Genomic DNA, 27,559 nt, shown 5'->3' with positions numbered 1-27,559 from the left:
GCAAACCTAACCCAGGACGGCTCGTTCCTTAAAACACTGAGGGTGCAGCATTTCCGAGGCGGGCAGCAGCAGGCTGTGTGCAGGCAGCTGAAAACCAGCACACCCATCTCAGGGCGGCGGGGAGCAAGCAGCAAACGGAGCCCAGCGCTGAAGGAGGGGAGGGAAAGGCAAAGCCCGGATTAAAATCAGATGAGCCCGGGTGTGCACGGACAATTGGGAAGCACGCAGCGTCCAGGCGAGCGGCGGTTCTCCTGCGGGGACGTGCACCTTTTGTCTCCCCAGCCCCTGAAGTATTTCCCAAGCGTTTTCTCTGCCAGGCGTGTGTATTTTCATCGCCTGAGACAAAGAAGGACGAGACCCAGCACCTTGTAAAATCTCTCAAGTATAATGAAAGTAATGAGATTCTAAAAATAATGGCGGCCGCACGAGAAACAGGCTAAGCTTGTTAATTACTAATTTTGTTAAGGTGCAGTAGAGTTCTTCGTTAATAATTCAGCATTATTTCTCTACACGTGAGAGTACTCCAGAAGCACAAATGAAGATGTCTACTTTCAGACCGCAAGTGACTGAAACTATTTTTTATCAAAATTACTGGGAATCTTGTCAAAATGTAAATTGAGGCACATTTCCAGAGGTTATAAATAATCCTGAAGTGTTGTGCTTATGTGAATGGTATTGTCAGCGTTCAGCAATACAAGACATACTTGCAATACTTTTGTACCTCTGGCTCATTTCATCACCGCATTTAATGTAAATCATTTGTATAGGAATTAAAAAACCTCATGCGCTCTGGAAGATGAACTCCGAGAAGCTGAATAAACATGAGTAACCTACATCTTTTCTTCTTTTTTTTTTTTTTAAACAAAAAGGTAAAAAGGAATTAAGAATGTATTTATACTTGTGCTTTTGAAACAATATTTCATGTGGTTTGTGTTGGATGGAGTTTTCCTGCGCTATTTAACAATAAAATAACGTAAAATAAAGAACTGTATTATTCCCACGTGGATCAATCAAAATTTGCATACAATTTTAACAAGATTATTTTAAAATTTAAAACTGCAATTCTGCAAGCTTCTGGGAACGCTAGGACTCATACATGACTCCAATCTGACAGCTGCCTAAACACTTGTAGAGTTGCACCCCCAAATAAACTGTCAGGCACTAAGCTTTCACCCACCAATATTTACGGATCTTGACTCAGACTTAAATATCCATGAACTGAAAAATTAAGGGCACCTTTATCAGCAAGACAATTTTCCATATGGAGAACAGTTTGTTTTACCCAAGAAAACTTTTCTTTTTGTATTGAGCTCAAGCTGGAAGAAAGAGTCCTGCTTATAAAGGATTCTTAACACAGCAAGTACCCTTTGAAAAACTGAAATGGGAACAATTTCCATAATCATTTCAGAAAGACTCTACACACACAGATTATAATCTGTATACATACACTCTATAATGTTCTTCACCTGAAAGATATTATATTAACAATTTTTTGAAACAACTACGTTACCACTAATCTCTTTTCAACTAGTAATCTTGAAAACACCAAGTGGGAAACTGGGGGAGAGAAGCAACTCTCAGAAATGAGGAAATGACAAAAGGAAATTGGGATGTGGTCCATCAGGATACATTACAGCTATAATTAGTTTCCACATTTCTGTGTCAGCATTTGTACCAAAAGAGTGACAATGAAAATATTTTTTAGAAGACAACTACTCAAGGCTATTTGTTCAGTTAATCTTTATGATGGAGGTACAAGGAAAACCAGACAGAAAAAAAAAAAAAAAAGCTTTAGTGCTAAAAAAAAATAATATATATTTTTATTTTGTGTTCTCTACTGAAATAAGTCTACCGAATTTTTTAATTGGGTCTGAAATTTAGGCAAATATCAAATAAAGGCACACAAACAAAAAGTGCCTGCTCACTGCATTGATGTGTTGCAACACAATGAAATTAAAATTCTGAAGTGCTCTCTTATGGTAAAACAAAACAAAAACCTGAAGAGTTAATTCTCCAAGCAGTTTTAAGTTCTTCATGTTTATTTATTCTGCTCTCCTTAAACATTAGGACAGTTTTATAGGATCACTTTTTCATAAAGTAAAATAAAACTGTTTAGACGATCTCATCACAGAAGGGAAACTTCTGATTATTTTCACTAATTCATGATTAGCATTAATTAGTGTAGCTTTTCCATCACTGGAAAAGTAAACTAGGGCTTGAAAAATGAACTCCACAACAATACCAAGTCTTCAGTTCTGGCAGGGCATTTTTACTTGCAAACAACAAAAGTGAAGTGTTGTCTACAGATGTGGGATTCATTCTTTGCGAATCCAGTAACGTTCAAGGAAATTTTGCCTATCCATCGGTTGGTAGTTTTTGCAATTTTATGCTTTTTCCAAGAACTCACTTGTTCCCTCAACCAAAGCAGGAAGTAACCGTTTGAGCTCTGCTCAGCAGACAAAGAAAAATAAAAATGCCATCACCGTTTTGTTTTGTTTTTAAACGCCAAACAACCTCAGAGTTTTAATGATAAATTAATACAAAGATGCAACAAAGACAATTGCAGAGCAAAAATGACCCCAAGATTTAGTGCAATAAAAGAAAAAAGTCAAAGGATTTTTAAAAGATCAATATGAATTCGTTGGCTTTAACAAAACCTAGAAGCTGAGACCTTTAGCATTACCAACAACTCTCAATCAGATACGGAGAAATAAAAATAACACATTGCTGCTGGGGAATTGCTACTACGGCTCTGATTAATACAGAAACTCTCTAGTACAAACTAGTTAGCCTTCAGGAAGTGTGAGCTGCATTACGCCCACGGTCTTTTTTTCCCTTTTGTAAAGAAAAGAGATTTCTTGAATGTAAGATTTAGCAGTTGTATGTAGTCATAAAATAAATACCCGAATGAATAAATTGCCCGTCGGCCAAGAGAAGTTTACCTCTAGGTAAAATTCTTGCCTCCAGGGAGAGAAAAGAAAAAAATACTACTTCTTGAGTTACATTTGCTAAATTTCTTGACAATCACCTAGAAGAACAAAGTTTATTTTGCACATACATATCTATTCTGTCCACATCTGATTTTTGGCAATTATGCTATTCAACCTGGCATGCAGACGAAGCAAGATTAACACTAACTTCCTAAAACAAATTGATTTCATGTTCCAAATGCTGTGATAATTTTGTTAGTACCTTTCAAATTTCAGATTCCCCTAAATCAAATAGTAGCAGCTGGAAAAGCTTGCACTGGCTTCTTTTAAAATCATATTGCACCACAGTAGCTAAAATTTTCCACTGACATTAAAATAAATACAACCAACCTATACCGCACGATGAAGTGAAACTTCATAAAACATTATTTTCTAACAAATCCTACTCAAAACAGCACTGATAAGGAACTCATTACAATACCACTGATGAAGAAGCGCCACAATATGACAAGGACATTTCAGTCGGGCAAACAGATGCCAGCTAATACTAGAAATAGTGAGTTTAAATGCTTTATTAAAATAAGAATGCTTTTTAAAAATACCAACAGCAACTGCAACCAAAGTAAATATGTGATAACTGCCGCCATTTTTTATTTATTTTCATCCAAGAGTTTACATAGTATTGCCTTTCACAGAACTAGAACAATCCTACTAATGATTAAGATATTTAATAGCTATGCAGAGTCATCATTTGCTTTTTGGGTATTTTCTAAAATTAATAACAGGCTGTACTTTTCACAAAACTCAACAAGCCGATGTCTTTCTTCAGTATTCAATCAAAAAAACTTAACTGTAAAATATTAGGTGTGTGTATTTTAAATGAACAAGTTCAATCAAGTTGCTTGCTATTATCTGTATGGATGGTTTTGATACTCATTCAAAATCACTTACATGTCAAAGACACTGCATGAAATTGAAACCTTTACTAATGCCAAGGTTTGACCCAGGATCCAAAATAAATCTGCATGTACAGACCCTTGTACCTACACAAAGCACCAATTACTTCAAATAAGGTTTTGTCTGTGCGCTAGAGTCCACCCATGTGGAGCCAATTACTATAGCAGGGCCATTATATGGTTCATTTCCCCATACCAGCTTGGCAAGAGGTGTACATGGGTGTAGGGAGTGCAAAAGAGCCTAAAGAGCCTTCGCTAATAAAGTGCCTCAGACGCACGGATGTGCACTGTGATATTTAATGCTACAACAAATGCTGCTGCGCCAAGGCTTGGCCACGCAAAACAATAAATACCACAGGACACGCGACAATTTCAACTCCATGTTTCTGTTCTTGGTCCACCACTAAAATCAACCTAACCTTATAAAAAAATTTTTGAATAATTACGCTGATACTCAATCTACATAGCATATTTTTACCAATATCTGAGAATTCCTAAGAGCGTTTAGAGGCAGTAGGATTTGAAGAGAAGAGTGAGAAAAAATGTCAGAATTTCATGCTCTTCAAGAGGGATGGTATGTTTGTAATAGCAGAAGCACCAATATTACTTATTGATTATGTCTGGTATCATTCCATTCCTAAATGGGGAAATTGCTGCTTGAAATAATTATTATAAATAGGAGCAAACCACTCGTCCCCATTGGAAGTACTGAAGCTCCATCTAGAGGCTTTCCTTCCTCTGCTGTCATTTGTGGTATATGTAATATCACCTAGAAATGTGAACAATATTAAATGTCAGAGGCTTCCTTTGTACCTCGCTCTTTTGTTATTCATAATGGTTCTTGCCCTGAACCTTTGCCTGGCAACACTAGCTCCTTCACTGCCATCAAGTGGTAAGAAACCAAAACTGAACTTAAAGATGTAAAATCTCAATAATCAGATTAAATGATCACCATAGTGTAGAGACAACTACGAATACAGAGTACCGACAACCTTCACAGCTCTTATCACTGAAGTTCTTGCACATCTGCTCTGGAGCGCTCAGAAGCCTCACGCAAAAAAATCTGCAATGGTTGCAAAATCCATGTTTCGTTTTTACTTCAAATTGCACAGAATAAAGGTCTACATCCATATTCCCCAACATCATGTTGAGAACAACAAGGTCTCACAATAAAAACACTTTTTTAGCAATAATGCATGCAAGACATTACAGTTGAGATACACTTGAATACACTTGAAAAATACTGAATTTGGCGATGAGAAGGAAAATGGCAATGTTAATTAGAGGGAAGAGCACAAGCATCTTCTCAGCCTTAGCATTGCCTACTGGCAGTCCCTCAAAAGCAGGGGCAGAACAGCAGCAGTGACTTTGGCAGTGCCAAAAAATAAAAAAAATAAAAAAAGCATGCAGCTATGGCAGCCTCTGCCTTTGTGCGCCCAGCTGTGAGAAGCGGGGACATTTGCTGTGTCAGAAGTCTCTGCTATCAACAACGAGCTATGGGACACAAACACAGACCACACCGAAACCTGGGAGGGTTTGTCTAGGTGGAATAAATAGGAAACCGAGCTAAGAAGGAGCAGCAGAATGGAGCCACACTACAAGCCCTCGTTTACTTTGATTTCAACCCCTTGACTTGGGGTTCAACCTTCCTGCGGTCGCTCATCACAGGTACAGAAACCCCACAAGGTCTTCACCACGACTTGAAATACCTCTACCTTAGTACAGAAACAACCACTGAATAGCTTCTACCAGATCCCGTACGGACCAGCCCACAGATTAAATCTGTGCTGCCAAAGAACCGGGTGGCCGCTCACCTACTTCCACTGAGCAGCCAGCTCTGCCAAGAAGCTCTTGGCTCACACAAAGGCATCCGTGCCATTGGGAAAGCAACCTCCAGAGACCCACGCTACCCATGTGCCAAAAGGCAGTCCGAGAGATCTGACTTCTCTGATTGCTTGGCCCAAAAACCCAGCCTGCACGTCCAACGATGCTGAAATGCTGAAATTCGCAAACACCGTTGTGGAAAATGCTCCTTCATAACAACCACTGGTGTAACACCTATATACCAAAATTGAGACCACATCAAATATTTTCTCAAGGATGACGAGAGAAAGCCACAAATGATCAAAAATACGTATTATGAAACTCAGGACAATGATTTCTTCTGCACTGTTGAGGGAGGGAGAACAGGATTTGCATTGACATGCAGAAATGCAAATGGACCTTCAGAAACAACATGAGTACAAAGATACCAAAAAATGAAAAATATGAGATTTTTTTTTTAAAAGCAAGAAAGTAAGAGAATAAAAAAGAAACTCAGAGAAGAATTATAATGTGCAGCCTAAAATCACTAGCAGCTTTAAGCTCGAGGCAGCTCTAACTGCCTGTTGCTTGGCAATCCAATCTCGAGGTCCAACTGAAAAGCCAACACCAATTTTAGACAGTCATTTTAGTTACAGAAAGCACAGGGATTAGACAAAAAGGCTCTTCCTGAAGCAATTAAAATGTAAGTTAACCAGGGTGCACACAAGCACTTTAGCTCCTGAGCTAAAAGAAAGGACTGAATTTATGATGAGCAGTGAAAGCCACAGTAAAACACGACGGCAGCAGGAATACATTTAAAAACCAACAAACCAACCACAGAATAAAGAGAAAAGATGACCTCCAAGATTAAGAGTGACAAACAGAAGTAGAAGACATTGGAGATTTAAAAAATGAAATAAAATCCTTAGTTATTCTTCCCGAACATGACTACATGTAACCCAAGCTAATCGCAGATCTCTCAGAAGGATGTATTGAATGCGCTGATAGGGAAATGTAACCAGAGACAGCGTGTTTTAAAAGTTATGGTATCTCTGATTGATAAATCCTTAATAAGAGGATTAAAAAAAAAAAGAGGAACAAGAAGACAAAGTATAGTATATGCTTGAGCAGGACAGAGCACTGTCAGACTGCTCACTCCTTCTACCTCTGAAAGTCAGAACAGAAGGAAGAAAACCAACAGCACAAAAGCCATGGAAAACATCATCAAAAAAGACAGAATAATTATTAGCTCCAGGGGCTGCGTGGACAATCACCATGAACTGCAACACAGAGGGTTCCTAAGAGGTATTTACACAGCCTTTGCACTCGAGCATCGGTGTCAGCTCAGCGATTCTCAGCTGCGGCCACCAGGGACCCCATATACTGCCCTTGATAAAGAAAAACCCTCAGTGCAGCCCCAGAAACAATGCTGTCTTGGTGGAAAATAAAGCCCGTGGCACGGCAAGGAAAAACAAGCATTATATTTAGGTAACTATCTTGTTCCCTATCATTATTCTGGGATTGATAATTTGAAGGGAATGGAAATGGCAAAATGAAAATAAAAATTCTGTGATGCCCAGTAAAAACTGCAGACCTTTTCCCAAATATTAGATTAACCTAGGACACACAACCCTAGTGGGCAGGTCTAAGCAGATCTGCCATGAAGGCTAGAGAGGAACAGAGAGAAATTCACTCATTTCAGGGATTTGTTTGGATCTTTTCTGGGCGAAGGGTGTCTCACTCCTAGAAGGAACGCTATGGCCTAGAAATTTAAGATCAACTCATCCAAAACATTGTCTGGACACTGCTTTGGCAGAAAACAAGCTTCCACACTTCATCTGAGTAAAACTACCAAGGTTCAACTTAACCAGAAATCAAAGAGCGTCCTGATAAGCAAGATGTAACTCCAAATGTCACCAAAAGATCAGCAATGTTTCATCTGAAGACTGGCTTCTTTCCTTGGTTTGTATTACCAACTACAAGATGTTCTCCAGATTACTGATGCTTAAAATCAAACAGTTTTAAAGCATTTGTACCGGAGCATATGCAATGATTCTTGCTAAGATCGCCAATTCAACATGTACCTTAAAAATTTAATGCAGAAGAGCTCGAGGCTGTGAAGTAATCTGCACAGCAGTGGTAAGAAACATCCCGGCAGTGGCTGCTCCAAGTACGCGCTGGAATTCTCCGGCTTCCCTTCCTCTCACCAGCGTGTTAAGACCCAGCAAAGTGCTATCCCACACTGTATCACACTTGGCTAGGTGATAGATTTTACACTAGTATAACTCACCTCGAGGTTTTTTTTCTTCACCTCTTGTAATGATACTTTTCACTAATCAAGTCGTTACAAGACAGATCTTCGTGAGAATGAGTCCTGTTCTCAAGGTGCCTGCTGCCAGTACGCGGATCTGTTATTCCTGACGTTCCAGGGATGCCAAAGCACAGGCACGTGACAGGGTCAGAACTGCATTTTCTAAAGCCTGTATGATTATCTCAAGTACTCCTACCATAAAACAGCATTTTTCTGCATGTAAATTAACATTAATTTAGTATTAATGTAGTTACGCAAAGACACCATTAAATACTGGGGGGAAAAGTTCAGTTAATTCCCATTTTGCAACCCACCAGTTTTCTTTCATTTTTCATTCTTAGGGCTATCTGAGTGATCAATGTCCTTCAAGGAGCCTTTCCTCCTCCTACGTTGGTGTATAAAACAGAGCCATTTTACAATGAAGGTTAACACGGTTTTCTAATCAGATCTAGATAAAGTTCAGCTATAAGGGAGATTTGGAGGCACATCTGATGCTATTTTAATTTTAGGATACAATACTTGGCAATACTGTAAAAAAATAAATCTGTTTTTAAAAATGTTTTTTGGTTGATGATCCTTATGCTCTCAGCAGAGCCAGCAACAAAGAGCATGTGGTGCTGCTGAACAGCTGAGCCAGAAGGAACGAGAGCATAAGCAATAACAAAGGGGTTTTCATCTGTAAGAATAGCTCTGATATTAAAAAGAATAAAAGGAGAAAATTAATGTATACCTGGAATGTTGTTTCAGTTTTCCACAATATCTTAGTGGACTAAGAAATTAACACAGCATTTGAAAGCCTGCGGTTTTGTTTTTGGTTTGCTTCTTGGTGTTCTTGCTTTTGCTTAGTATGTTGTGTCTGGTAAAAGTTTGTTTTGCTCAATTTTGGGTTATGAAACAGTAGTGTGCGTACATATTTTTTTTCTGAAGCTTTTTTTCATAAAATACAAAGAGATTGTTGGGCTTTTTTAGCAGTTTGTGAGACTTGTTTGGATATTATAGTTTTGTATAAAAGGGATTATTTGTAAACAATTTGAATGCACACGACAGCCTATGTTGTACATGTGGTGTGCATTACTGTTCTATAAACAATAACACTCTTTGAATGTAACCCTTGAAAACAGGGTTGAAACCCCTGGCAGAGTTTGTGCCAAGATGCTGGGTATTTCTGGGCTCCCATCTGATGGATGGCTTAGGTGCAAATTTCTTAAACGACCTGGCTCCTGGGCCTTCCAAGTGTCCTTCTTGGCGTCAAGCAAACGAGCGGTGGAATCAGACCACGAGACAATCCATATGCTGTCCCTCATCTTTGCTACATCTGAAATTCTTCTCAGTGCTGATCTGGAAAACTTTTGGAGAAAATCTGAAGATGCACCGGAGATTTTGAAATAACGTCACTCCAGTTGTTATCTGACTACAGAGGAAAGGCAGAACTAGTGTAGTTCTGCTTTGTACATGGTTGTGGCTCTGAAATGCTGCTGTCTCAACACAAAGCGTGTCTGCTTGTTGAAGGAGCCTAACTGCACCGATACAGATAAGTAGCTTCTTCCTTAAGGGGCAGTAATTATCATTACCAGAGAATCACTGTGGTTGGACGACCCGTAAGATCAAGTCCAACCATCACGTAACAGTACCAAGTCCACCCCTAAACCATGTCCCTAAATACCCCATCCACACATCTGTCTCACCCAACATATTTTGTGATCGATTCTGCAATGATTCTGATTAAATTTCAAACTGATTTAGATTGGCTTTTACAGTTAATGTAGTTAATAATCACCATTTCATAGTCACTGATTAATTCACCCGGCATTATCTTATGGAGTATAAATGCTGTGATGGTAAGGTAGAAAAGCTGAATGCCACTTAGAGTTTTATGACAGTTTATAACTATATTAGTCATTGCTTTTACTGGATCTTGTGTCTAACCATGGCTACTACAATAAAACAGTAGGTATTATATTTTTGTAAATATCTGGAATGGAAGCCTCTTCTCATTTCCTATTCGGAATTATTTAAAAGCTTACTCAATGGAAAGATAAAAATCTCAAGTACTTCTTTCAATTGATCAAAAATTCTGAATAAACTTGTTTTCCAACACAAGTTTCCTAGCTAACAAGTAGGAAATAATGCTGTGAGTTTGTAACATATAGTTTGTAGTTTCAGTTCCACTGATTTTTTTTTTCCTGCTCCAATACTTTTTCAACACTACAAGCTTAACCCAGCAATGATCAAAACAAAACTGTGGATTCAAATGTTGGACTCTATCTATCGAAATACAGATGGAAGGTGGCAGGCAGTCAGTTGCATTTTGCAGTTTACAACGGTGAAAGAACAAACCTCTCCTGTACCTAAGTTACATGCTGTACTTAAAAATGAAATACAACTGATGTACTTTCATGTTCAGCTCCATAGTGAGAGTTCCCAAGCTGGTGCACACCAGTAATCCATTCAGTAAATCTTCTTGGTCTTTGTGTTTTCTGATTAATACGAGGAATTTAACCAGAAAGCTCTGTTAATTCTGCAAACAAAAGTTGCTTCTCTACTGGTCAGGTAGAGACTAGCCTGTCCATGAGTTACTGATTTGCTAATTATCTGGATCATGGGGATTTTTGCCTTTTATACCTTTACACTTAACTTTCTTACTAATAAATGACTGCAATGTGTAGACACCTTAATTTTCTGGCAGAAGTGCTGACCATTGGTTAGTAAACTTAAATTTAAGCACAAGGGATAGAGCAGGTAGCTGACAGACTACCAGGGCCCTGTGACTGAGTGGTTGAAGATCACTACCCCCGTGCACTTACACGTTCCTCTGATCACTGGAGATATCAATTTGAAAAGGAAATACGCATCTTTTCCTCAGTGGTGCCATTCAGCATGGCTTCCAAAGAGGATTTATAGTTGGATAAATATGTATCAGTTTAGAAATCACGGATTTTTTGTGTTATTAACAATAGAGAAAGCTGAATAGCTTTACCTTGTTTTGGATGCCTTCCAGGAAGGCTGGATGCCGTGTGTACTGCCTGGTTTCCTATGCATACACTCCTGACCAGGTGACCCTTAAATTTACTTCTTAAGCAAAAATAATACAGCCAAGAGCAATTGATGGTGTTATCTGAGGAGAACATCTGAACCTAGTCATGTTTTGCAACCCAGTTTTTCCCTGCACCTCTCAGGCTCCCCAGTTTTTGATCAGCAATGTTAGGGGGTGCACTCCTGACAGCGCCCTTCAACCAGCTGCTGCTGCACTGGGTTTGGAGAGCTGTCAGCAGCATCTAAGGTCGCTTCATGGTTTGTAATTGCCAGCTTCAAGTTCTGCTCTGTCACTATGGCTTTATATATTTTGCCTGTTACCTTACCCTTACCTACAGTGAAGTTAATCTCACAGTACCACGAGATGTCACCGGGTGCTTTGCTCTTCAACTTGTCACTGGAAGTCCCCACACCAATCCCCCAGCAGGACACCTTTCAGCTGCCTAGTCTCAGCCCTGAAAACTGGCCATTAAACCTTGATTTTGTGTCCTGACCATCAATCTTGTGCTTTTAAGACTCCCTCGTCCCATCCTGTGGCAAGTTAGTTTCCTGGATAACCCCTGGTGTGGAACCCTGTCAAAACCTTTTGCCAAACCAGACTGCCCCGTGCCTGCTGGATCCTCTCTCCATGGCCTCACCAGAGCACACCAGGACTCTGGTGGGTCAGTGAGGCAGGGTTTCTCCTTGCAGAAGCCATGCTGTGTCTTTCCAACAGACCAAGCACATCCTGCCTCCAGGGACTTCATTTTTATAGACCCTACTGCCTTTAGCAAGGATGGATGTCAGACTTCCTGGGCTGTAGCTCTCGGGATCTCTTCTCATTTATTTGCTGGTACGGATGGGAACCAGCTCCCTGGCAGCACAGTTTGTGGTGTCCTCACCCCAGTACTGAGGTCCTCCTTCACCTGCAGGTCTGCAGCTGCAGAAATTTCCTTCAACAATGATCTCAAGTGGAAGCCATCATCCTGGCAACATCTTCACATTTGATTTTCCTGTATGCATATATAAACGTGCCTGTATATTTACTTCAAATTGAATTAGCTAATTAGCTTCTTTTGATCTGTTTACTGCAAAGAACGCATTGGTGTTGGAATCTCCTGAACACCTCCAACAGGAAAGACTCACGAAATGAGTTAACCAATTGCAGGGCTGTAGCTTTATTCCCAAATGAAACTTTTTATATTTTTGTCATCAAGCACTCCATAGCCAGCACCCTGCTTTTGATTATATTTAAAGAAATAGAAGGTATTTTGAGCAAGTTTGCTGATGACACCAAACTTGGAGGAGTTGTGGACTCGAATGAGGGTGGAAAGGCCTTGCAGAGGGATCTGGATAGGTTGGAGAGCTGGGCGATCACCAACCGCATGAAGTTCAATAAGAGCAAGTGCCGGGTCCTGCACCTGGGACGGGGAAACCCTGGCTGCACGTACAGACTGGGCGATGAGACGCTGGAGGGCAGCCTAGAAGAGAGGGATCTGGGGGTCGTGGTAGACAGCAAGTTGAGTATGAGCCAGCAGTGTGCCCTGGCAGCCAGGAGGGCCAACCGTGTCCTGGGGTGCATCAAGCATAGCATCGCTAGTAGGTCGAGGGAGGTGATTGTCCCGCTCTACTCTGCGCTGGTGCGGCCTCACCTCGAGTACTGTGTGCAGTTCTGGGCACCACAGTATAAAAAGGACATGAAACTGTTGGAGAGTGTCCAGAGGAGGGCTACGAAGATGGTGAAAGGCCTGGAGGGGAAGACGTACGAGGAACGGCTGAGGGCACTGGGCCTGTTCAGCCTGGAGAAGAGGAGGCTGAGGGGAGACCTCATCGCAGTCTACAACTTCCTCGTAAGGGGGTGTCGAGAGGCAGGAGACCTTTTCTCCATTAACACCAGCGACAGGACCCGCGGGAACGGGGTTAAGCTGAGGCAGGGGAAGTTTAGGCTTGACATCAGGAGGGGGTTCTTCACAGAGAGAGTGGTTGCACACTGGAACAGGCTCCCCAGGGAAGTGGTCACTGCACCGAGCCTGACTGAATTTAAGAAGAGATTGGACTGTGCACTTAGTCACATGGTCTGAACTTTTGGGTAGACCTGTGCGGTGTCAAGAGTTGGACTTGATGATCCTTAAGGGTCCCTTCCAACTCAGGATATTCTATGATTCTATGAAATACAGAGGTTTTGAAAAGACAAGCAGTTTGATATTTTAGTTTGCTCTGGCAAACTAAAAAAGAAGTCTATAATAACAAATTAGAAGTAGTCCACACATTTTTTAGCTGCATATTTAAACAATTCTACGGGAGCTGGTCCAGAAACAACCGAATTGCCATTTTATTCATCAATTACTTAAAAGAATAGCTGCTATTAATGCAGCTTTGTTGTTCTACTGTTATCCATGTATGATTACACACATTTTCTCGGGAGCCCGGGCCTCTGAGATATTCTGAAGGAATTTGAGACTGTATCACCTGCTCCTGTTAACTTGGCACCTAGCAGTAACTCCGTACCATCTTAGACTTGGACAGGAGTTGTCATTTCAGAAGGTCCTGGGGAGGCCTTGGGTTTGTATAGTTGCTTGAGTTAAGGTTAATGCAGAGTTGTTCCCCACCCGCTTTTGACTAATGGTACCTTCATACCCTACTAATGCCGTGGATTTATCAACTCCTAAGCAAGCTTCTTATTGTGATGTTCTGAAGTTCATCATCTTGGAAGCAATGAGATTACTTATTTTAGTCAAGAACTCCTAATTTTGATGCTGCCACTTATTAGTAATGTCATTGATCATTCCTGTTGGCTAAGTAAGATTTTGTTGTTGTTTTTTTTTTTTTTGGTTATACACCGTGAAAACTTCAATTTTCATTTTCTATCAAATGCTAGCCTTGAATCATTGAAGAAAAAGACATGAAGTGGTTTTATGATACACCATCACTTCTCCAAGTTTCTAAAACTTACCAAAATAAATCTCACACCAGGGAACCTGGTTGATATGTGGGAACTGTGAGTTGGCATATGAAAGTTAAAAGTTGTATTGAATCAAGAATTTCAAGGGTTTAGTATAGCTCTTTAGTGTACAGTCAATTTTCTTTCTGCTAAACAGAGTTGCTTGAGATACTCATACTTCTGGGTATTACCTAAAATAATTAAACCCTGGATCTAATCCTACCCTCTGCTTCCATGCTGTGCATGCACCTTGACTAATGCCAAGGTGTGTTAATTTGGGGTAGACTTGGCTTTTTGCTGTCATCTGCACTGCTGAAGAGTGAGAGATTGTTTGAGAAGCCAAAAGAACAATAATTAGCATGAGGCAATGAAAGACTAAACTGATCTGCACCTTCCAGGAAGTCTAGCTTTGTAGGTACAAGGTATTCGGTGCAGCATTTGGATGGTCTTAAGATCAGACAGTTTCATAGGAGAGGTGTTGGTGAATGATTTCTAGTTTGAACTACCTTAACAGTTGGACCTAAGAGTGTCCTGAGTAGGCTCCAATTTGTCATAGCGTGACAGCAAACTGAAATACATTACTGCAATTATTTAGTAGCGTAGCTGATCTTTATCATACATGCCTAAGCTTTATCTCAGCTTTGTGGTAAAACCACAATGTTTAATTTTGAGCCTTTTTTTAAGCCTTTGAAGTTGTAAGTTTGTCATATTACCTGAACATTTTGTATTTAAATACACGCTACTCATTCTCCCTGTAAAATGGATAGAGTTAGAGAGAAATACACTTGAAGTACAAATTCTAATACAGAACTTTAATCCTGATGTTGTGTGTCATATTTTAAACTGAGATGTTTTAAAGATTTCAGTACAAAATGGTTCTTTATATTCATTTGAATTTTTATTTGAAGTCTAGAAAAAAATTGGACACTTACTTAAGCGCCCTTGCACAGGTTGTTGTTTTACCCTGCAACACATCAACTTCTCACGCAAATACATCTGTGAATATAAACACCACTTAACACTGACTACAGATGTCTTTTCTTCCTAAGATATAATTTCATTTGTTGTCTTTGTGTTTGCTTCCCTCAGAGTTCAGGTCTTTAACAAAGAAGAACTTTTAAAGAAAACCTGTGTGATATTTAGAGAACTATCAGCAGGGGCATGGTGTCTTCTAAAATTTCTGTCCTAAAGCAAGCAGAAAACTGTAAAACTTGAGCTTCTTCACTTCTGGAATATGTAAGATGCGTTCCATATTTTTTTCTAACAAATTCAATGGCAGTGTCTTAATTAACAGGATTCCATCATCATCAGGGCACTGTTTATCCTGCCTGCTATCAGGAAGTATGAGGGCCTTTGATGACAGTTGGCTAAACCTAATTAAATTAATACTGTGGCCAGAAAATACAATACTGGACTGGGTTGGTCTCTGAAATTGATTTCTCAGTCAAGATAGAACTGTGTCCTGAGCAGGTATTCGATATTTCACAGTCCAGATAGGACAAACATGCAGCGTTTCCCATTCCAGCTGCACAAGCAGAACTTGCTATTAGCAACCAACCAACCCACGACTCGCACAAGGGTCGCTTGTAGAGTCCCAGGTGGTTTGGCTGCAAGCCGTGAAGCAGTGAACATATTGCACTCATTTCCAGTCTTCACCCCAGTATCATGTTCATGGGACATCTTAGGAAGATAATTCTTTTTGAGGGGGTAGCTTGCTCAAAAAGCCACGCTTTTTGGATATTCCACTGGAACACAGCTGCCTCCCCTCCCATGTATGCCACATAAGGGGGAGATGACACGAGCCCTGATGTGGTGGTCAACATCATCCCATACAGAACTGCAGCAAAGGACATGAATTCAAGACAAGCATAAAAACACACCCATGTTCAAGCAGCAGAGGCCACTGGCACAGGTCACCTACCATTCTCCCCCCCCCCCCCCAACAAATTGGTCACTCAACCAATTGCGGATCAAATGCAGAACTTCTAGGAGCTAAAATAGCACATTGTTTACTTCTGTGATTTGAAGACCAAGCTATTATGGGCACATCCTTAACGGATTAGCAAAGTGGAAAGCACAGAGAGCAAGAGAAGAACAGCTAAAACATTATTGTTGCTGCAGACAAAACAAATAAATAAGTCATCACTCCTTATTTTATCCCTTCTACAGCCCTTTGCATACTGTTAGCTCCCTTGGGTTCGGTGCTGCACATCCCTCTGCACAGCAAGAAAAAAAGAAAAATAATCTGAACTAAAGCAGAAAAGTATGACATGACTGAGTTGTCAAGGAAAGCTATCAGTAAGTGTCTGAAACTACCTCTAATGGCAAATTCCACAACACTTTCATGTCTTTAAGACAGGAGCCAACAACAATCAAAGCAAAAAAAAAAAAAGTAATAAAAACAACAACAGAAACAAAAATAGATTTCCTTGGACAATGTCCAAGCAAAAAGTCAGTAGAAGACAATACAGAAAACACATTTTACTGGAAAATGCAAGTTTTACAAGCCTAGACTTCTCAATCATTTTAAAATAATGCAACCGTGAACAAAAGCATCAGGGACTGTTATTCACACACAATACCTGTCCGTGCACCTACACAACACATCACATAAAGTAGCAGCAGCTTACCTGAGAGTTCAGCACTGTTAAAAACAATAAATACAAAATCCAGCAGCCTGCTCCATTCTCAGTTACAAATCTGAGCACAGGTATCACAACTGGTTCTCTATGGCGTTTCTTCCAAGCAAACCATCCCGTAGGTCAGAACAAGTTGGCTTGATATGATCCAAGTGAATAATCTCATCAATGACTTTGCACAACTTGCATTGATTTACATTTCTGATGAAAAACAGTTTCCAGAACTGCTGGAAATCTCACTTCCATGTATAACTTCAACGTGGCAGATTTAAATAGGAAGCTAAAAAGCATGAAGGGATGCAGAGTTATGTCTAAATAACATACTGAGAAAAAACACACAATTCATTTTGTGGAATAAACCAAAATTACAGCAAAAGCCACTAGCAAGAAATCTGTTGGGATTTTTTTTACTGCTATTTTTGTTTGGAGTACTGCAACAAAGTCTACTACAGCTTCAATGTCGATGAGTGGGTTTGGTGGTCTTCCTGGCTGTAACTGGCATCAGCTGTAATTGCCGTAACAGGAACCAAAGTCAAAAAAAAACAGATTCTGAAGAACCCTTCCTTTCATCCACCACCCAAAAGAAACATGCAGATTCAAGAAATAACTGTGATCTCTCACTGTCCAAAGAAAAGTCTGCTATTACTATGTGCAGCTGGATGTTACAGAAGTTAATTATTTTTGACAGACTGGAGCACTGAAGTTGATGCAACATTTCATTTTCTGGCCATGGAATTCAAATTCTGTGACCAACTGTGCATTAAAGTCGAACCCTTCCAAAACTACTAGACCCCCTTAATATGTATTTTGAACATGAAGCAGAAAATCTGAAACAGGTTTCTGAATCTAGGATCTGAATCATTAGACGCGATGCTTCATCCCCATCCCAACAACTTTGATTCCTCCCATGCGAGTAGTGAGCTATCAAACTGCTACGTGGCGCTTCGTGGGACAAGGCTTTCAAAAGTCGGAGTGAATATCCGAATTGTCATGCAAAGACAAAGTAATCTTAAAAAACAAAGTAAGAAAAGCCTAAAGCTCACAGCTTTGTCACAATCATCTCAGCAAGTCGTTGTAATTGTGCGAGTGTGAAGCTCTATCTCACTGAATCAAATACTTACAAAGCTTGGGAGACTAAACCAGTGTTACCAACCAAGGGTTTTTTTTTCCCTAAAACATTTGCAGATGACTTTAGTAACACTGCGCCCACATATGTTACCCTTCGAAAGCATCAGGGAAGAGAACAGCCTTGAGTGTTAGAAGGAGCAACCAAAATAAGCCTTTAGAGCACGATCCAATTTGTCACTAGGAAGATGAAACAGACTGCTCAGTTTCTGGGCATCTCTCCTATTTCTCCTACCTCATCCTGCTTACACACACTTGGCCAGCCCCAGGAGAGAGAAGACCTCTCCAGGTAGGCTGTTTTTGCTGAGGACTCGAGAGCATTCCTTGAATAGCTACGGCTCTCCCTTACACACCTCCTCCCACTTGAGGGGACCACTCTGCGTATTCAAGTTCCCCAAAAGCTCTACAGCAAAAATCATTTTGTCTAGTTGTTTGGGTTTTGTTTTGGTTGATGCTTTTTTTTTTTTTTTGGACAGTGACCACTCAAAGCAAGAACCGAGGCAGCACCAGACGATGTAATACTGATGGGTTTGGAGGTGTCCAGAATGAATGGCTAAGAAATTACCAGCTCTGTGCCCAGGAACTTTTCTTACACACGTGAATCTGCAGCTTTAGAACTGCGGTGATGAGTATCAGCAGCCAACACACTTGCAGCATGCAAGAACTTATTAGAGAAAGTTTTCTTTGACTGACATTACGCCTGGGAATATCGTAAGAGCTGGGTACTTTGTCACGGGGCTCATTTCTGGCAAGGTTCTGCCTTACTAGGCAACGCCAAGAGGTAAAATCCAGCATAAGCCGTTTCCCATAAAGCACATCTACCTCAGTTTCTCAGCAGAGATGTGCTAAGGAGCACACCAAGGACATACCAAGCAAGCTTCCTTCCTTTTCCCACTGACAGCGTGCCATGAAGCAGCCCTGCAGGGGCCGAACTGGGCTCCTTTCAGGCAGGACCGAGCTGTAGGACGCACACCAGGAGCTTCAACACAAATGGGCACCGAGCCCACAAGGCCAGCCTGGAATGAGTTCAACAACAAAATCCCCTGAAAGGCAAACAGCGTGGGCATCAGCTCCTCAGCACCAGGCGCTGCACTCTGCAGACACGGCCCTGCCGGGCTGCGCCGCTTGCGAGGGCACACACAGCCTCTCTGTTCCTGCGGCCTTTGAAGGGGCCCGTTGGCCCAACACCTCCAGCTGGCCGTGGCTTCTCGCAGCCAAGGAAACCCGATGCCTGGGTTTCACGTCTTGCAATTTCTGGGAACTGCTAACACACCAGGAGCTCGCAGGCTGCAGCTCTGACCTGGCACTGCACCGTCACCGAGCAAATCCTCTGCCTAGCAGTGACACCAATGCAGCATCCAGCTTTTCCAAAATAAAGCTCATATGCCACAAGGAAGGTACAAACCGCTACTAAAGGCGGCACTCAATATTTTCGGGGGCTATATATTCACCCACAGTGTCGGACAGCAAGTCGCACCCACACATTAAGTTTCCCTTGGGAATTCGAGGTCCCAGGGCCTCTTCTACCACATCAAAGGATGCTTGGAGAAACTTTGTGTTTGCTTTCATACACAGCCCGGGCCCAGCAGAACTTACAATACAAACCTGTTCCCTTATCTGACGGCCAGCAGAAGCCAAAGGTTCATTCAGAAATTCCTTGGTCCCAACTGATTCGAGGCACGCTGCCCTGCCCTGGTCGATTCTCACAGTACAGCTCGTGCACTTGAGCACTTCTTCACGCGACCAGCACGCTGCCGAGTGTTGGTAACACCAACAAACACGCAACATTTCCTAAAAACCTCTCCATCAAACCTCTTGTATTCTAGAGCAAATCCTAAAGCTTCACAAGACATCAGAGGCCTGCAGTGCCTTCCTTCCAGCGAGCCAAAAATAGCGAAGCAGCGGGCAGTCCCCCTGAAGCCACATACACACAGTTATAATCAACAGCGTACCTTGGCAAGAAGTTGCACGGGTGCAGCTGATGCCAGCTCGATTCATCCAGAGCATGCCGCATTCATGCAGGTATTGGCTAGTAAAAGCTGTAACAGATACAGTTAACTCCACCGGGGCGTGTGTTGCCCTACAAGCTCACAGTTCCCCAGATCCTCCTGGATTTTTTCCAAAAAGTTGACATCGCTTCTGCACGTTCACATTCTCAGGTAACAAGGTAATTTTATGACTGGGTCTGCACAGTCTCTGGTTTAATTCAGCAACTTCGTCTGAGTTTTGAGATGAGTGCTATCTGGTCCTGATCCCTTTGGCAGTCTGAAGCTCTCCATATTGAAGTGATTATGGGAGCGATGATTACAGCTGATCTGTCAAGAGTTTATGATTCTAATTTGCCTCATTTGGACACAACTTCAGTAAAGAACTGGAAGACATGGAAATGTAATCTTTTCTCAAGCCAAAGGTTATCTTAATCTCTCCATTTTACTAGGTCAAACTTCTTTAGAACCGTAATATTTTAAGTGAGCCATTCGAGTTAATCACATCATCAATTTAAGCACAACCAAAGAAATATGAAGGTAGAGCGATTTAGGAATTGCTCAAAATGGCAGTAGAAAAAAAATATCTAAGTTTAACTCTCCTTTATAAATGGTATGTTATTATGGATCCAATGGCTTAACAGACAGATCGTGTCCTTGCATCCCATTCAGATGCTTCTTCCTCTAGGTACTTGACTTGGATGCTGGCTAAGATGACCTCCAGAGGCCCCTTCCATCCTCAAACCCTTGTAGATTTCTCAGCCAACTCTTCCTTGAATTCAAGCACTAAGCACGGTTATTAGAATAATTAAGTCACAATCTTACTCTTTTGTCGTTCCATTTTCACAACAAAACTCGTTTTCATTATAACATCCTCCAACATCCCTGCCACTGATGCCAGAAAGCACAACAGCTGTAGCATTTGAACCTAACGCTCTGTGAGTGCAATGCCAGAAGGTCACCAAAAAGGCAAAACACAAACCCCTTAGTCCAGTAAATATGGACTAGCAACCAAAGTCATAATTTCCTTCCAATTCCAGGGGAAAATCCAGCAGCCAGAGGCTTCATCAAAGCACGCAAGAGAGTTAGAGGACTTTCCACAGTCACCTTGTCATTTGAGGGCAACAGCAGCTTCTGACAGTGCATGCGAGGTTCAGCAAAACACCAGTACCACAATTCTCCTACCAAGATCTAATGCTGTAATGCCTTTAGAAAGTACTGTACTCATTCCCTGTATTTTTTTTTATTTATTTTTTTAAATACAAGGTGACATGTCTGAAGAAATCTGACTGCCTGATATGCTGCCATTCATAAGCGCGGTTGAGCATCTGCATTTTAGACATGGAACTTACATCCTGCTCCCAATCTCCCTCTCCCATAAATACATGGGGGAAGGGATTATCAAGACACAATACAAGGCAATGAATACCAATGAATACCAGAGGAATACGGAGACAGGGGCGAAAAAAAAAAACAACCAGCTTTGATGAATGAGAGATTGTGGAACAGTCCAAAGGCAGAGCCACAAAGGCTATATTCACACAGCCTCTGTCCCTCTTGTGTGAAAACCCCAAGAAAAACACCTGAGCATCTGGGCACACAACCACCAGCGCCAGAACTACAAGATAATCACAGCACTGTAGTCAAAGGCATGCCAACTAAAACAATAGTGACGTACAAAATAACCAGTAAATTATCTCCATTGAGTCATAGCTCTAGAAAATAGCAGAAAACCCGAAGAAACGTGCAAACAGAACGCAGAGACATCATGGTAAAAGGCAGCTTTGTGTTAAGGCATCCAAGGCAGAGTACAAAATACCTGACATTTGTGCACTTCCTTGACCCCATTACAAGAGCAGTCACCTTCTGGCCACGGTAACCCAAACCACAGCTGTGACCTTACGAGTCAGCCCAAGTCAGAGCCCTACTTCAGTGCCGTGTCTGAAAGGCAGGGACAGGCCAGAGCTGGAGAAGCAAGCAGCAGGAGAAGACACCACGTGGAAGAACCTGTGAACCTGTACAGCTTTTTCAACTTTTTCTCTGCTTGCACATTGCAGGAGATTCGAGTTCTCCATTGTGATCTTCTAGTCATGTAATGCCCAAGTTGAAGTACGACATCAGTAAGGAAGCACTCTGTTAGTTCACGTTATATTTCATTAGTCTGACTGTGCAAGGTACAGGTTCAGCACTAAACAAAAGGTCTGTGGAGGATACGAACAAAAAGATGAACATCTGATTTGAACATCACTAATCAAAACACGACGTACTGTATCCCTACATTACCTAAACACTACAATTGCCTTTCAGGAATTAAAAAGGCAATCTTTAGGCTCACGAACGTGACATTTGTGCAGCAGAGGTTTCTTGGGTGTACGCAGGATGACATCCCATAGCATTTCACACCAGAAGCTTAAGAAGTAAAACAAAAAGAGATGAAAGGCTCGGAATCCCCCAGCTACCATCTTGCAACCGGTAATTTCCAAAACCCAGGACCCTTCCAGGTGCAGACACCTCCCTTTTTTTGCAGAGGAGGCCCTAACGAGATGCACCTGAACACAGCCTTATTCCCAATAACCACAAGGACCACACAGGACAGGCTTTAAAGTTAAAGGAGTTATTACAGCAGCAGGGTCGCCCACCACAACACAGGGGTGCTAGGAGAGAAACCTAAAAGGAAGGGTCTTTTGGGGACAGCGTTAAAGATATAAAGGATTAGACACTCAGGAGCGGAACGCTGCCTGGAGGCAGCGCCAGGAAGATGGCAGAGGTGTGCGAGAGGTGCAGCCAGGCTGTGCACGGAGCACAGAGCCCCCAGGAGCGGCAGGCCACCGGGTGAAGATGCAGAGCGGCAGCGAAGCCAGCAACGAGGAACCCGGGGGCGAGCTGCATGGGGCAGGCTCCGGGTGCCCGGGGAGGGGGGTCCGGGGGGGGTCTCCCCGCTCACCTGCTGCACCCCGAGGAAGTCGTAGAAGTTCCGCGGCACCTCCTCCACCAGGTCGAACAGCTCCAGGTCGCCGCTGTCCCACGCGCGGCCGCGGGGCAGGAGCAGGAGCAGCGCCAGCAGCAGCAGCGGCCGCCGGCCCATGGCGAGGGCGAGGACGTGGCCGGGCGGGCGCAGCAGCGGCAGCGGCCGGGCGCGGAGGGAAGGCGCCAGGCCCGGCCCCGCCGGCTGCCGGCCCCAGCGGGGGCGGGCGGCGGGGAGGGAGGCAGGGAGGGGAGCGCGGAATTTCCCCGCGAGCCAATCGCCGCCGCTGCCGGCCGTGACGTCACCTGCCCCGGCAACCGGCGGCGCTGGCGCAGTGGAGGCGGTGGAGGGGCGGGGGGGGGAAGGGTGGCGCTGCCCCCTCCCCTTCCTGCCTCGGCCTTCCTCCTCCTCCTCCTCCTCCTCCTCCTCCTCCTCCTCCTCCTGCCGTATCCCCTTCCCCTCCAGGCCCAGCTGTCGCCCTGAGGAAGGCCGTTGTCAGTCACCGCCAGAATACCCGTGGTTTTCTGAACCTACCTCAGAAAGCATTTTTATTTTATTTTTTTCCAGTTCACCAGAATCCTTTTCTGACTGTATTTTACCCAAATCCCAGCTGCTAACCTGACGTCCTAGCAGGAGCGAGGCACCGCGTACACCAGCCTTGGGTGCGCGCTGGGGGCAGTGAGACGTGGCTCCCTGCTGCATTCAGATCGGGCTGGAAACAACCCCCATCAATTCCTATTATATCACAATATCATAGGAGTTATATCACACATACATAATTCATCTATCACGCACATCATCACCTTTATCATGTTCTATGATTCTATAATTTTCCAACTCGGAGGAGTCTCAGGCATTCTCTTCTATTGAAGCTGTTCCCCCTTGAGTAAACTACTTAAATATTAATCAGATTGACATTTAAACTTATGTTTCCACATCCCATATGCATGCCCTCTGGGCTGTTAGGACCACAATTCTGCCTCTGGCTCTGTTTCCTGAAAAGACACCTAAACCCATTTGCCAGGAAATGATAATTTAACCAACATCTGATGTTGACTTTTTTTTTTTTTTTTTTTAATTCACCCCTCTCAAAAAGGAGCGCTTAACTGTTAATTCTGATCGTCTTAAAAAGTGCTTCTTTCACTTCATCACAGAGCCATCAAAATAATCCTTTCCTAGAGAATCGCAAAGTCATGAGGAAGTCTTGGGCTAGCTGTTTTATCAGCTGCTTTGTTTTGCTGGAGTAACTGAATCTGTTACAAATTGGTTTCTTCCCTCTTAATTATTTTCTTCATCTATTCTTTTTTGCAGAGCAGTACTCATAGCATAAATTCCCTTTGTTGCCTAGTCTGTCTGATTCTCCTTGCTTTCAAGCCTCAAGCTTTATTGCACAAAAATTCCAGCTTTCAATTCAAAAAGTTACCAACCCACAAGGCTGTAGTACAAAGTTTAAAGATGCAAAGTACCATCAGAAACCACAGGCAAATGAAGAGCTCAACAAGGCAGTATGTTTTTTAAACCAGCTTAAAGAGTTTTTTTAAATGTCAGACTAACAATACTCCAGTCCCCTTAGTATATGCTTTCCAAACTCGCTTTCCTTTCTGCCTTGTTTTGTATCTTCAATATGTACTTCATTTTGCCTCATTAGCTCCTAAGCCTCTTTAGTTAAGCTGATCTAGTACAATGATCATCCTTTGAAAAGAAGCCTTTTTAATTTTGATCTTATTTTTTATCATTCAGAATTTGTAACAGAGGATGACCGCTTTCAAAATCTGTCTCTGTTTGCTCTTGCTGAAACTGAAGTTAAAACCTTGATAAAAATAATAAAAGTGGCTGATCAGTTCTGTTGAGACTAGGAAAAACTGTCCTAATGCTGACCACCAATTTCAGGTAGATTGTGGCTTCAATCCTTTATAGAGCAACAGAAGATGATAGTTACTTTGAAAGAAACATCTCAGAATTCTTCAGCTAAATTATGCTGCCTTTCACTCGAGAGGAATGGGAATTTAGGAAGAATAACAGGAAAAAAAACAACACTGATGGTAATAGGATTATGATTCTTATATTTAAGAGATATCTTACATTTAAGTCAGCATACTTAAATTATTCCAATCAGTTTTAACAATGTGGAAAATTTGAATACGCATTTTTTTACACTGTAAACTATTAGAAGAGAAGGCCCGGTACTGTGTGTAACATTTCTAAATTTTTATTTATATATTTTTTTTTTAATTATAGACAGTGAGATTGGTTTAAAAGTTTCCGTTAAAATCATTCTGTACCCCAAGAGTAAATACTGATATTTTTGGAAGAAAATGCTAAAAATGCTATTAAAAGAATTGAAGTACCACCATAATAATGTCAGTTTCTTCCATTTTTCTGTTTTCCTGTTTCAGTCATAAGCAGTTATTTTTTCTTGGTGAGTCATTAGAGTCCTTCCCCCTTCTCCAACACTTCAATTAATCCAAGTCACATTGGACTTCCACAGCACAAAATAGAGCAACTAAATTAGAAGTCAGTTCTCTCTCTTGGATTCAGAAAAATACTTAAAATACAAAGCAAACATAAACCAATTCAGCAATGCTTGCTGAAAGAGTATATGTGAGAAATCTGCAGTGACAGGGGCAGCGACGGCTGGGTGAGATGAGCGGTGATGACAGTTTAAGTCTTGGTATTGCTAACTCTGACACAAACGCAGAGAAGGTAGAAAATTCCACACAACTTTGTCATCGTGGTCTAAAGTTACTCATGTTGGGAGGTATTACTATTTGTTTCTAACACGTATATATGACGTTTGAATGGCTAGGGGATCAGAGGAGGGTTTTTAATTGAGCACCATATTCTGTATGCAGCCTCCCCAGCTGGGCAGCAACTTTATTTTAAGATCATTGGGAGCTGCAAAGGCAAGTATGGCATTTCCTTTCCCTGCCTTGAAGTTTCTCTGCCTGCACACACAGGCAGGTATCACCGAACCAGGTGCACTCAGCCACTAATCTCTCCTTTGCAAACCGTAAGAGCAAGAAACATACGCAGGAATATATCTTGTTTAAATAAATCTATGTTCTGATGCTAATTGACAGTAGCACCCGAGGCCCGAGGCATGAACCGGTTATTATTACTGTTTTAACACCACTGAAAGACCAACATACTTTAAAGCCCAGTAGGATTCACACAATCATATTCTGAATAGCTAAAGAGCAAGCCTGCTATTTTGGTGTCTCAAATAGAAGAAGACCAGTGGAAAGAGCTTATTAAAGGACCACTTTTTTTTTTTTTTTTTTTTTCCCCTAAAGATAAACCTTCTCTCTTAGCAATTCACGAGTTTGACTGCTCCGCAGTCTATTCTGATTTTCCCTTCTGCCAGCTCAGTTTGGGTGCTTCTGCATGGGTTTGTATAGTAACAGTAGTTTTCTGTGCTAACAAAGCTGGCTTAAGAGTTTCCTGCGCCCTCCCCCAGCCCAGACGCTTGTTCCCACCTCTGCGCCGCTGTTCGCTGCCTCCTCGGCTGTGCTAATTCACCTCTTTGTGGGCCACGTTATAAATCAAATGACTGAAATGATCCAGGTTTTTCCAAAAAAAAAAAAAAAAGCTGTTCGCACACACATACATACACATACGCACACAAAAACTCGGATTTATTTCAGTGATCCAATTTACAGCACGGCCCAGAAACAGCTGCATCGGCACAATCAAGGGGACAGCGAACTGCGATGAAGGAGCAAGAACAAGAGGGCATAGCAGGCAGGAAACTGCCTGGCTTAGACCGGCTTTCCCATCGGAAAAAAAATAAAAATACAACCTTTGTATAAGTATACCCTGAGAGCTCAAAGCAAGCTGTTCCCCAGGCAGTGAGGCTCAACGCAGTGGAGGGAGGCATTCTCCTTGGCAGCTGGCAGGGAATTTCAGAGGGCTCTGCTGCCTTCCCACAGCGGGTGAGAAGGCAGGCACCTTGCTCAGAGGTGTTCCCTAGCGCTCTGTCCTGCCAGCCAACTGATCTGGCTTTTTAAAGGGTTTGTTTGTTACAGCCAGATCATTTCCCAGATCCACACAGATGGATGTAACCACACAGATGGATGAGTCAGAATGGAGCAGAGAAGGAGGGAAGGTAGCATCCAGCATGGCAGTGGGAAAATAAGGGGGAAAAGGATCCCTGCCCCCTGAAAGGTATAGCAACCCTGCCCCCTGAAAGGTTTGTAAGGAATATGCCATTTGTGTAGACCAGCTGTTACCTTAGGCCAGACATAAGTCAAAGTAATGAGAAAGAAATGTGGGAATGGAAAGAGAAGCAAAAGCAACAGAGCTAAAAACAGAAAGCTGACTCTATTACAGTCCATCAGACATGAAAGAATATTATTTAGGAAATAGCTATTTCATGCCTGGTCTGGGCAGCTCAGTCCTCTCTTTTAGCTATGTTAATTTTTTTTTCTTTCCCCTCATGTTACATCATTAGTACCAAAATCAAAACAAGCCCTGCCTTGAGCATGCCATACCTGGTGATGTTATTTTCCAAACTGAAAAGCTACCTGAAGCCACATTAACATCATACAGGATAACTCACACACCGTGGGACAGAGAAAAAGGTTTCATCTTCAGAATGCCAACCACATCGCAACAGTATAAGGCCAACAAGTGAAAGGCTTGATCATCATAAGTGGCCTTTTCCCAGCATAAATGCATAATGTTTTGCTCCATGACATGAGAGTCGTTTGTCATTATATTTGAACATGTATTTTCCTGTAGCAGAACATCAACATGGGGAAGTACAGTCTCAGGCAGAATTCAGAAGGCACAAGAATTAAAAGACAAGACAAAATCAGTGATTTGAAGGCTTATACCATCCTCTTAAATAATATATTCTCAATACCTTTCCAAATGATCTGTGGTTCAAACTG

General features: G+C 42.1%; 1 protein-coding gene across 1 annotated transcript in view; it reads right to left on the bottom strand.

Moving 5' to 3' along the window:
- Positions 1-22,909, bottom strand: part of DNAJC1 (DnaJ heat shock protein family (Hsp40) member C1) — a 101,602-nt gene extending 78,693 nt beyond the window's left edge. The window contains exon 1 of the mRNA XM_068673779.1: positions 22,647-22,909. Within this exon, the coding sequence (XP_068529880.1) occupies positions 22,647-22,787 (141 nt within the window). The 5' untranslated portion in view covers positions 22,788-22,909. The remainder of the gene's footprint in view (positions 1-22,646) is intronic.
- Positions 22,910-27,559: the final 4,650 nt, after the last annotated feature.

Source organism: Anas acuta, chromosome 2, assembly GCF_963932015.1.
Source record: "Anas acuta chromosome 2, bAnaAcu1.1, whole genome shotgun sequence".
NCBI classification, from domain to species: Eukaryota; Metazoa; Chordata; class Aves; order Anseriformes; family Anatidae; genus Anas; species Anas acuta.
The sequence above is the reverse complement of the archived record's forward strand: the minus strand, read 5'-3'. Positions and strand labels throughout refer to the sequence as shown.